The sequence below is a fragment of the Macaca nemestrina genome, chromosome 5 (assembly GCF_043159975.1).
Source record: "Macaca nemestrina isolate mMacNem1 chromosome 5, mMacNem.hap1, whole genome shotgun sequence".
In the NCBI taxonomy this organism is placed as follows: Eukaryota; Metazoa; Chordata; class Mammalia; order Primates; family Cercopithecidae; genus Macaca; species Macaca nemestrina.
In genome coordinates this window covers 14,048,660-14,061,427 of record NC_092129.1, presented here as the reverse complement: position 1 = coordinate 14,061,427, position 12,768 = coordinate 14,048,660, and the positions used below count along the sequence as shown (strand labels likewise).

Sequence of the window (12,768 nt, the reverse complement as noted above, 5' to 3'; positions counted from 1 at the left end):
AATAAACATACGTGTGCATGTGTCTTTATAGTAGCATAATTTATAATCCTTTGAGTATATACCCAGTAATGGGATGGCTAGGTCAAATGGTATTTCTAGTTCTAGATCCTTGAGGAATTGCCACACTGTCTTCCACAATGGTTGAACTAATTTACACTCCCACCAACAGTGTAAAAGCGTTCATATTTCTCCACATCCTCTCCAGCATGTTTCCTGACTTTTTAGTGATTGTCATTCTAACTGGCATGGTATGTCATTGTGATTTTGATTTGCATTTCTCTGATGACCAGTGATGAGCATTTTTTCATATGTCTGTTGGCTGCAGAAATGTCTTATTTGGAGAAGTGTCTGTTCATATCCTCTGCCCACTTTTTGATGGTTTTTTTTGTTGTTGTTGTAAATTTATTTAAGTTCTTTGTAGATTCTGGATATTAGCCCTTTGTCAGATGGACAGATTGCAAAAATTTTCTTCCATTCTGCCTGTTCACTCTGATGATAGTTTCTTTTGCTGTGCAGAAACTCTTCAATTAGATCTCATTTGTCTATTTTGGCTTTGTTACCATTGCTTTTGGTGTTTTAGACATGAAGTCTTTGCCCATGCCTATGTCCTGAATGGGCTAAACCAAATTCTTAATTTCTGTGTTGGTGTACGTAGCATGGATACCATAATTGACACAGGTATTTACCTATTGAAAGACAAGCTTTTTGCAGTTTTTAGTTCATAGCAACAATTTTACAGAGCATGTTTGTATCTGCCACTTTGTTTATGTGTGACTTTCTCTGGAGTAGAAATGGAGGCGTGGAAATCTGCTTCAGAGGGTTTCCACACTGAGGACTTTTCACAGAGATTGCTTCCCACTTATCACTGGCAGCAGATCACTTGATAACCAAACAGTTTTTAAATTATAATATTCTGGTGAGTGGAATGATTTCCTTGGTGAATCGTCAATTTTTCTTTTTTTCTTACCAATTTGTAGGGGTTTTTGTTTTAATCTGAAAATACGCTGGTTGCTAATCCATGGTGAATAGATTTTTTAATAGATTTTTGCCAAGTAAAAGCAAACTGCCTCTCACGGTGCAAAAGGCTTTAAGGAAATAACTGCATGTCAAGTCCCAGGAGCATACTAATTTGTTTCAGTAAAGATGCTAAGTCTGTGAGAGCAGCTGCAATTGAAATCACCACCTCATTAAGATGTGGAACTGATACTCCCTAGTTATTTCTAAGATCTGTCTTCTGCACAGGCCAGAGTGGTGCATGAAGTTAAATGATGAAGGGATGGGTATCATCACCCTTGTTTCTTTCGAGTCTTTGATGGTGGCATTAATGCCCAGGGCCATTTCCCCAGGGTTATAGTATTGCTTCTGGTTTGCTTTTTTGATAGGGAAAGTTCCAGAGACTTCCAGTGATCCTACCATAATTGATTCTTAGCTCATATGTCAAAAAACCAATACGGAAATTCTTCATATTGTTAATTGTATTTATTCTAATTATTCACTCAGGAACTGGGGAAGTAGTCACAGGGTGGGTCCATGTACCTATTTGGTCCATTGTAATTCAGACCTGAGCTATGACTCTATATCATCTTACTGTAAGCCTTCATTTTGACTGGTAAGCCACAGTGGTGTTTTGGGTACCCAAGAATTAGCATCAATTTAGGCCCTGGGTCTAGTAACCACCAAAATGTCTGGGTATTTTCTTTTCTCTGAAGAACAGTAATTTAAGAAAACGATTGCAGGTCCCTTGGGGAACGGTTTGGAGGAAGATTTATAACATGAACCTGCAGCAGTGAAGGGTCCTTCCTCAAGGAGATCCAGCCTCCCCTTTGGTCAAGGGCTTCTGGTCTGTGAATTGACTCAAATCTGGAACCTGGGTCAGAGGCTGTGACTCCTCACTGTGGTGACTCAAATTTTGGCTACTAGACCTGTAGATTTTTCTGTTATATACATTAAGCAATTCTGTTACATTAAGCAATATAACAGCAATTCTGTTATATACATTAAGCAATTTCTGTTATATACATTAAGCAATCTATGATTTCATACTTGGGGACACATTAACTACCAAAGAACTCTGCAGGCCAAGGGATTCTGACTACTGATACATCCCTGTTGCCCTTTATAATGGATGTGCCTACCTTGTCTTTTGCCAGTTAAAGCCTGCCACTTGGTGCTTGGAATTGCATTTTCTTCATTGAAATCACGGGGCCTATCTCAATGGCAATGAGAAACTTGATGAGCTTATAAATACAACTGTCATTGTAATTTAGCATGCCAATAATAAAAATTTGTGCTTGATTTTTAGCAATATCATCCCTGTGACTATAAGAAATAAGAGATACTTTTAGGTGTATCATGGAAGCTTTCTGGTCTCAGACCATGAATTAAGCCTAGAATTAAAGGTCATGAGCTTGTCATTTTCTTCCAGAAGTGCTGAAGTGCATTCAAAAAAATCCACCTCACACTACAGTTTCTACAGTCAACTTGACTACCATGATAGTGTAGTAGCAATTGAGGCTCCTAAAGGCACATACTTCAGTAGGTACTTTAGCACAATCTACTACCGGTAACAACATGATTGTGAAGCCACTGCATGCAAATAATACTAACATTCCAATTTCCTATTGGCTCAGCACTGAACAAATCCCAAGTTCCATCTGTGTTCTGTTTCAATACATTTTCTATTGTTTATAACACTACCTGAAACTGGGAAATTCGTAAACAAAAGGAATTTATTTCTTAAAGTTATGGAGGCTGGGAAGTCCAAGGTTGAGGAGGCACATTTGGTAAGAGCCTTCATGCTGGTGGGGACCCTCCACAGAGACCTGAGGCAGCACAGGGCATCACATGGTGAAGGAGCTGAGCATGCTAACCCAAGTTTTCCTTTCTTATAAAGCCACCAGTCCCACTCCCATGATAGTCCATTAATTTAACAACCCACAAATCCATTGATTGTGGATTGAATGGATTCATCCACTCATAAGGGCAGAGTCCTCATAACCCAATCACCTCTTAAAGGTCTCACCTTTCAGTACTGCCACATTGGGGATTAAATTTTAACATGAGTTTTGGAGAGGACAAACATTCAAACCATAGCAGGTCTATCCTCTGGGAACACCTGCTTCTGGTACCAGTTCTATATCAGTGATGGGCCAATCAGGAGACAGAAAGCACACAGTAATTCAAACAGGGAAAGTCTGATATAAAGAATTATTAACTATATCAAAGGATTGGCATAGTGCTTGTAAGCAATAAAGAGAACTCGAAAGAATACAAGGATAGCAGATGTAGGGACCAGCCACTACCCTTCAGGGCTGAGATCTAGACCTCATTGGAGGGGATCTGGCCAAAGCTTATTGGATGGCTGAGAAAGTCACTGAGACTGCAAAGCTATTCAGAGGGATGCTGGGGGGGGACCCGTCACAGGAGGTGCCATGCAAGTGGCACTCTACCATGGAGCTACATGCATCACTGGAGCCAGGCACCACAGAAGCTGTATATGCTACAGGAAGCTGGTGCTGAAGAAGCCATGCACACTGCAAGAGCCTGCCTAGAGGAGCGCACGGTAACCTGGGAAAAAACCCTGCCACCTCCTCCAGGGTCCCTCCAGCACCCTCTACTGACAAAGCTTAACATCTTGCCAGTTGGCAAAGAGGAAATGTTTATAGGGTCCATATTTGTTATTGCAGAACAGACAATAAAGAATGAATTTGGAGCTGAGATATCAGTTGATAACTGACACAGTATTTTATCATACTGAAGTTTTAGTTCTGATATCAAAGTTATCAATTTTCCTCTTGGCTTTAATATTGCTTCAAAAAATCAGTTTGTGCATGTGTCATGTGTGTCTGTGTATGTGTGCATGTGTACGTACGTGCATTTAGATCTTTAATCCATTTGGAATTTATAATGTATGGGGTAAGGTGATGATTTTATTCCAGATAGCCTCCATGTTCTCTTTAATTTGAAAAGCCACATGTATCATATATAAATTTATGCATGTAAATGTTTCTCTGCTCTGTTCATCTATTAATTGCTTGACACAAGACATTTTCTTGTCTGAACAAAAAGGACTTGGATTAGGACTTGACTAAAGTCTGAGGAAGTCTTTGGCATTTGTAGGAAGAATGAAAAGATTGTTAATAGAGGACGGCAAATTTGTTTTCTAAGTGAAACAAATGCTTTGATGTTCATTTGTGTTAATCTCTATTAACATACTTTGGTTTTTCACTTGTTAGTAAACACTGCTTAGAAGTGAGAGCCTCTATCTTAGTTGTCCTGCCTACCTACTAACTCTAGAATTCATATTGAGAGGCTGCTGGTTGACCAGAGGCAAAGGCTGACTTGCAGGAATGCAAATCAATGCTTAGGTTTTAAAGTCTAGGACCAACCCCTACTTCACCTGGGGTTGGTTCAAGATGTAATCATCTCATTCCTTCAAACCCTATCTTCCACGTACAGATAAGAAAATTTCATACATAAAATTAAATAAGAGGTTTAGTGGCATTTGGAGTCATTTTTATTCATTCAAATACTCGTAGAAATAAAGGTTGGAAAAAGAAGATAACGATCACCGGTCAGCTCTAAATGGGAATCTGGATGGAGCTATTTGAACCTGAAAAGCTGTCAGTTGAACATTTTCTGCCATATTGGGAAACATCATCAATCCTTTTTTTGTGTTTGATAGGTACCTGTAATATAAGTAGATATTGGTGTTTGTTAACAACACAGTGAATAATTCTTGTTATAGCATCATAAAAAGTCACTGTTATTAATGAGACCAAGATCATTGATTTGGTCTGGGTTAGGCCAGACCATATAGTTAGTATGCCTTCTTGTCTGTATTTTGCCACTTGTCATGAAGGGAATTGGTCAAGAATGAATTCATCAATGGAAAGCCATTTCCAGTTAAGGAAGATAACACAGTTCATATTTCAAGTAATCTAAAATTCCTTAATTTTTTATCATTTGTGTTAGTGCAGGGCTAATTTTAGAAAATTAACTGTACTCTTACATTTCAGCCATGTATAAATTCCTCTTCAATCAGTATTTATCTGACTTGTCTCATAGGCCGTAAGAAGTCAGACCTGAGATCTGAAGAAGTTCTAGCTAACTGTGTACCTTCCCTGGCCTTGAGGTTTTTTGCTTGAGCTTCCCATATTGTACATAGCCACTGGGCCAATGGGCCCACAGGACGCTTCACTATAGGGTTTATTTATTTGGTAGGGCAGTGTTCATCAATTAGCCTTAGACCATCACCCTTCTGAATCTCTCAAATATAGTAAATCTTCACTAATGCACTTAGCTGCTTAGCAGCCTTTTCAACAAGTCGTAACCACCAACACCCCCATGGTACTTGCACCTTTCAGGGTGAAATGGAGATGAAGTGATTCTTGAAAGTCCTTGTGATGCCACACATACAAAGTGAACTTTGCTTCTTTTTGCAAAAGGCTTTTGCAGAAACATAGACATATAATAAAATTTCACATTTTCAAGAAAGATGACTGCACAGAGATTGGTGAGTCAAGCGAATGGTGGACATCAATAATGTGGCCCTGACTTGGTCGAGATGGTGTTTGGGTATCTTCCCAACCTGTCTTTCCCCCTTCTTAACTGCACGTTTAGAAATCTTGAAACTTTTGGTCCTTATAACTAGACCATCAGCGGCAGAATTACACCATCAAATGACTTGGAATGGCATACTTTTCTCCGAAGGAATGATTAAATCTTTTCCTCTTAATTTTTCTTCAGGTAATGGGGAAGAATTCTGGTTTTTTTGTTTTTGTTTTTTTTTTTTTTGAGACAAAGTCTCACTCTTGTTGCCCAGGCTGGAGTGCAATTGCAATGGCGTGATCTCAGCTCACCGCAACCTCTGCCTCCCAGGCTCAAGTGATTCTCCTGCCTCAGCCTCCCAAGTAGCTGGGATTACAGGCGACCGCCACCACACCTGGCTAATTTCTGTATTTTTCATAGAGACAGGGTTTCACCATGTTGGCCATGCTGGTCTCAAACTCCTGACCTCAGGTGATCTGCCTGCCTCAGCCTCCCAAAGTGCTGGGATTACAGGCGTGAGCCACCATGCCCAGCCAGGAATTCTTAAATGTGTTGATTAGATATGTGAATCTCTAGAAGGGATTCTGAAAGAAAATGGAGCAAAGAGCAAAATACTTACTAAAGCAGTAGAGAGGAGACAGTGGAAGAGGAAGTATATGTTATTTTACATAAACTAAAAACTGAAACTTACGAGTTCTTCAAATACGTGCTAATCTGCATCCCAACAGTTTTCTTGGAGGGTAGATTTCTCACGTGTTTTAAAATGACTTCCAAAACTATTTCTGCTCTGTTGGGGAACTCAGATAAGGAGTCTGATGCCGCTAGTTAATTGTTGAAGATGATTGGGGGAAAAAAGAAATTCAGAGATGGAACACAGCAAGGTGTTGGTACTGATTCCACACCCATTTATTGACTTGTAATTTAGAAGGTACTATTATAGGATTATTTCAACATCAGAATTTTCTTATCTAGATTCAAGGCACCTACATAAGCTCCTGATATATCATTTTTCTAATGTAAGTCTGAAGTGACCCAAAAACCAAAAAATCAAATTGTAAAGCTTTATTGTTTAATGCATGTAATCAATCTTATCATTACTTACAGTCTGTGGCCTTGGAATCCATCTTGTTATTTTACTGCCTTTGAGATTAGTCTTTAAAAAGCGTTGCTGGGAGTATCTGGATGATATGGAAGCAGAAGTTGGGGAGTATTGAGCCTGGGATATAAGGTCTGTAAAGTTAGAAATGTTAAATTATATCTCTGGTTGCAATGGATAAACCCAGATTATCTTGATTTTTTGTTTTTTGAGAGGGGGGCCTCACTCTGTTGCCCAGGCTGGAGTGCAGTGGCATGATCATAGCTCACTGTCACCTCACATTTATGCATCTAGATTTAATTCATAAAATTTAGGGCTTAAAATTGGCATCTAACTCAGCTTAATCAATTGTGTTTCGGCTTCAACAATTTTGAGCAAATATGTCCAAACTTGGTGTTTTTTGCCTGATAGTCATATGACCAAGTAAAAGTGAAGGAGGTGATGAGAGACTTGGACTGTGGTAGGTAGAAGAGGATAGACTGAGAGCTACTCAAATTAGTCGGAGTTGGGAATTAACCAGATTTGCAGGGTGACAAAGAATAGCTCCCAAATTTCTGGCTTAAGCAACTGGATATTTGGCACTACCATTTGCTGAAACAGCATCTTCCCCACCCCAAAAGTAGGAAGGGAGGAGGATAGGAAGACGGGTTCCATTCTTGTTGAACTTGTAAGCCTGAGACACATGAATGTAGACATTATTCACTGGATATATGGGTCATTGGATATATGGGTTTACAGCTCAGAGGAGAGTTTTGAGCTGCAGATGCAGACTTAGCAAACAATGATTAAAGCTGTGGGAAATATGCAATTATCTGGAGACAATGTGAGGTGAGAGGAGAAGGGGCCAGAAAGATCCCTGAACAACTTCAATGTTTAGAGGTTGGATACAGTAGGACGAACTAGAAAAGAAGACAGAAAAAGCAGCCAGAGGAAGAGAAAAACCACAAGGAGCGGTGCCAGGGGAACAATTAGGGGAACGGTGTGGTCAGCTGTGTCAAATGCTGCTGAGACATGAAATCAGTGAGAACTCAGCAGTGTCCTTTGGACTTGGAGACAGAAGTGAAGGTGATCTTGGCAAGAGCAACTGCAATGAAATGGTGGCGAGAAAAATCAGATTGCTGGCGGTGTGGTAGAGGCCTATTCTTGGCCCCCAATTGTGAATCTCCCATCTCTTCTTGGAAATAGACCTCACATTTTATGTTCACACAGCGTCCTAGAATAAAAACTACATTTCCCAGTCTCCTTTGTGTGGTCTTGGGCTAAGTGCTGGCCAATGGGATGTATGCCAAAGTGTCACAAGTGACTTCCAGGAACCATTCTTCAAGCTTCAAGGGAGGTGTGGGCCCTTCTTGTTGCCTTCCTCCTTCCTGTTGGCCAGAAAGCTTAAGCAGTCATCTCGGACCATGAGGTGGTGAGCAACATTTGGAAGCCACAAGTTGAAAATGGCAAAACCTGAGAGAAATTAAGTGAGGTGAATCACGAAAGTGAGTATAGGCTGAAGGGGTGGCCTGCCCCTCCACACCTGTGGGTGTTTCTCGTTAGGTGGAACGAGAGACTTGAGAAAAGAAATGAGACACAGAGACAAAGTATAGAGAGAGAAAAGCGGGGGCCCAGGGGACCGGCGCTCAGCTTACAGAGGACCCACGCCGGCACCGGTCTCTGAGTTCCCTTAGTATTTATAGATAATTATCTTTACCATCTTAAAGATAAGGGAGTGGCAGGACAATAGGATCGTTTTTTAGGGAGGAAATCAGCAGTAAGACATAAGAACAAGGATCTCAGGCCGGGCACGGTGGCTCAAGCCTGTAATCCCAGCACTTTGGGAGGCCGGGGCGGGCGGATCACAAGGTCAGGAGATCGAGACCACAGTGAAACCCCGTCTCTACTAAAAATACAAAAAATTAGCCGGGCGCGGTGGCGGGCGCCTGTAGTCCTAGCTACTCAGGAGGCTGAGGCAGGAGAATGGCGTGAACCGAGGAGGCGGAAGGAGGCGGAGCTTGCAGTGAGCCGAGATCGCGCCACTGCACTCCAGCCTGGGCAACAGCGTGAGACTCCATCTCAAAAAAAAAAAAAAAAAGAACAAGGATCTCTGTGACATGAATAAGTTTAAAGGAAAATCCTGTGCCTTGAGATAAACCTTTTAGCAGCATTGTTTCATCCTATCACATGGGGATAAACCTTGGACAATACGTAGCTTTTCTAGGAACAAAGACACCCTGCACGCCCAAAATCCATTAAACCTTGAGTCACCACAGCACATGTCTCTTGCAAGGACAAGGTTGGGGGTAGGGTCACAGATTAACAGCATCTCAAATACAGAACAAAATGGAGTCTCTTATGTCTACTTCTTTCTATATAGACACAGTAACAGGCTGATCTCTTTCTTTTCCCCACAATAGGCAGCTCTTTTAAGAAGTCTGACTGGGAAGAGAAAGACCTGCGGCAGGGGAAGGAATATGTTGTCAAGGCAGCGGGGGTAGGGGGCGTTATTTTACAGTGGATTTTATGATCCTGGCACATACATGTATGTATGTATTAGAGGGATGCATGGACGGGAAATCCAAGTATGTAGAAAGAAGCAGATAGTTCAAGGCCCCTGAGAAGGTAGCAGCAGATGGGGCCCTTTACATAGGGATTGGCCTGGGGAAGAAAAGGGACGCCCTTTCCATGTTCACAGGAGGGAAGGAGAAGCAGCAGAGTACAGATGTAGGTGGGCTGGGAGACAGGGAGAAAATGGCATTCCTGTCTGAGGGTTTCTAATTTCTCTGTGAAGTGGGAGGGGAAAGGATGAGGGGGTGGGGAGAGTGGACGAAGGTCTGAGGAGACAAGGCAGATTTAAAACAGTTGCTGCAGAGAGGAGGCGAGAGTGAGCTGACCCGACCCTTACTCCAGTGGAGGAGCAGGTAAGCTGGGTCTAAGCCATCCAGGCATGAGTCTTAGTCTGTGGCTCCATCGATTTGTTCAAAATCGGCAACAAGACCCAAGTCAGTCCAGGCAGAGCCCAATTCTTTTTAACTGTCCCATCTCCACGCCCTGCTCCTGCCATGCCGAGCATGAACAGAGATGGAAGCTACAGAGGTGGCTGCCATCTTGCTTCCAAAGAGCCTTGCTTTCTTTCTGCTCCCAGCCTCCTCAGAGCCAGAGATGGAGAGAGTGAAAGCAGTCCTGATGAAGTAGTTCAAACCTAGGTGAAGCTACATTTAGCCAGGCCTCCTCTCAACATTTTACAGTTTTATGAGCCAAGCGATTTCATTTTTTGCTTAAGCATTTCTAAAATAATTGATTTAGAAAAAAATCATAGTTTCTTAGGTGTTGCAAAATCCTAGGGGAATCACGTTAATGGCAAGGAAAGAGAGCTTGCCCTCTGAGCACATCTGTGCTTCCGACGTGGGAGGCAGGGATGCTGCCGTGGCTGCTGCTGCGGAAGACCCCTGGGTCACGTTGAGACTCCAGCTGGACAACAGCAAAGGAAGGAGGAGTGGGAGTATGGCTGACTTCCACTGCTTAGCATGAACAGTATGAGTAATAGCTGGCTGTGCCCTCAAACCCCTCCTCTCCCTGCACAGGGGAACAGAAGGGGGCTGAGGCCCAGGAGTAACCTCTACCTCTACTTCCTGGGAAAGAAGCTTCCTTCCCACTCCTGCTCCCGCCCCAGTCCTGGGAATTAGGGTCTCCCCCACCTGCCTTGTGCCTCACTCTGGTTCTCCTTCACAATAGGCAGGTGTTGGGAGGACATGGATGGCAGTTCACTAGGACGCATTATCCCAGGAAGGGATTAGAAAGATGCCTGGCTAGGCTGCGGGCAGAGGGGAAAGGGAGAGAAGGAAAAAATCCCCTGGCACATGGAGAAGACAGTGTAAGGTACAGAACTAAGTAGGGTCAGGCGTCAAGGTAGGGCCCTTGGGTGCTCTTGATGCCCTTTGTGTTGGGGCTGGGGCAGCAGCAACAACCAGTGGCTGGGGTGGGGGACACCAGCTCCCAATGTCAGGTCCAGGCAGCAACCCAGAGGCGGGAAGGAGGGCCCTGTGAGCTTTACTGCCAAGCCCAGCTCTGCTGTTAGTAAACTCAAAGTAACTTCATCTGTGACTTTGTGCTCCCGAAAGGCTGTGTTTCCTCAGCTCATTCACGCTGGAAAGTAGCCAAAAGGAAACACAGATAAAGGGCTAAACACATGTATGCAAGTATAGTAACCAACACTTGCACAATTACTAAGTGCCACTATACTAAGTGTCAGGGATTTTTTTCATTTGATCTCAGAGCAAGCCTTTGAGCTGAGTATTCCCATTTTACAGAGAGGCTAATTAAGATCTGTCTAAGGTCACGCAGCTAGCAGTGACAGAGCCAGGGCCTGAATTCTGGCTGTTTCACTCCAAAGCCCACATACTCAACTACTAGGCTATGTACAGAACAGGAAAGAAGAGATATGGCCAATCATAACAACAGGCCAATCATGGCTAGTGATATTTGGTGATATTTCTGATAGATCTAGAAGATAATTTAGAATGTATTTAGCCCTCATCTTACAGAGGAGGAAGGTGGTTTAGAGACATCCTGGGGTCTGGCCTCAGCTCCATGCTGCCTGCTGACTGCACTGCTCAGAGAGCTATTTTGATTGTTATTTTCAAGGACACCCCAAGCCCCCAGCACCCAAGAATCATAATGTACTTTATGAATAACTCTGAGAAATGGGGTCATTGGTATCCCAAAGCGTTGTCTCAAAATCCAATGAACTGGGTTTTTGTGTATGTGTGTGTGTGTGTGTGTGTGTGTGAGAGAGAGAGAGAGAGAGAGAGAGATGGAGTCTCGCTCTGTTACCAGGCTGGAGTGCAATGGCACCATCTCAGCTCACTGCAACCTCCAACTCCTGGGTTCAAGCAATTCTCCTGCCTCAGCCTCCCGAGTAGCTGGAATTACAGACACATGCCATCACGCCCCCCTAATTTTTGTATTTTTAGTAGAGATGGGGTTTCACCATGTTGGCCAGGATGGTCTGAATCTCCTGACCTCGTGATCCGCCCACCTCAGCCTCCCAAAGTGCTGGGATTACAGGCGTGAGCCACTGTGCCCAGCCAAGACCAGTTTTTTATGACTGAAACCTTTTAGTTTTGGATGTCAGTACTCCAAGGTGCTCAAGTAGGAAGTTTTGACTGTAAATCAGAATTAAGATTTATCCATTTATGTGTCATTCAACAAACATTGTGGAGGACCCACTCAATAACTACTGGATACTTAGTGACTGGGTCCTACCTGAGTCCCTGAGACCCTCCTCAGTTCAGACCCCAGAGACTGGGAGGTTTTCTAGCCAGAGCAGGGGTATCCTTACCGCCTGAGGAGCCCGTGGGGACAGCTGACTGCTGGGCATCGTGAAGCTGACTCTGCAGCTCCTCCACACGCTGGAGAGCATCCAGCTTCACACTGCGCTCCTGGGCAAGCCGGCTTCTCATCTGAGGGGAAAATGAGAAGCAGAGATGCTTTGTGCTCACTTTCGTTTCCTCGGTTCACATGGGGTTCCTAGGGAAAATGGGTGTCCCAGGCTACCCTGCAAAGAGAACTGGCTCTTAAAGTCCTGATTAGGCTGAACTCAGCCTTCTGAGAATCAAGAACTTCAGGAAGACCAGGAACTTAACCAAAAAGGAACAGTCCGTGGAATCCCTTATACCTTATAATAGCTAGGAGCTTATTCACAAGGTTATATCTTTCATGTCTATTTCATCAGATAGGTAGAGGAAGAGGGGAGTGAGGGCCCAGTGCACACATGGCCTTGGAGGCCCAGCCACTGCATCTACACTGAGGACCTGTCAGAGCCCCTGGACGGTTTCAAACAGAGGAGAGACTTGATCTCTCTCCTAGATCTCTGCTCTCAGTTCAGCATCTGCCAGGAATGCCCTGGTCTGACAGAAACCCATTTCCAGAAGCAACCTTTGTATTGACTTGTGTGGCTCTGCCCGTGCACAGCTAGCCCACACTCCCCAGCCAGACAGTGCCCGGGGCCAAAGTGTATCTCATCTGCCCAGATCACAGGTGGTTTTGCTTTTTCAATTTATAATCTCCTAATTGTTTTTACTTGTAGAAAAGTAATACATACTCTAGTGGTTGGAAGAGCATCCCCCAAATTTCATGTC

The 12,768-nt window shown here is 43.4% G+C and overlaps 1 protein-coding gene across 1 annotated transcript in view; it reads right to left on the bottom strand.

Moving 5' to 3' along the window:
* Positions 1-4,458: 4,458 nt before the first annotated feature.
* The window catches only part of CCDC162P (coiled-coil domain containing 162), a 165,154-nt gene continuing 156,844 nt past the window's right edge, over positions 4,459-12,768 (bottom strand). The window contains 4 exon segments of the mRNA XM_011758899.3: positions 4,459-4,652; positions 4,654-4,688; positions 6,653-6,780; positions 11,970-12,090. Of these exon segments, the coding sequence (XP_011757201.3) occupies positions 4,568-4,652; positions 4,654-4,688; positions 6,653-6,780; positions 11,970-12,090 (369 nt within the window). The 3' untranslated portion in view covers positions 4,459-4,567.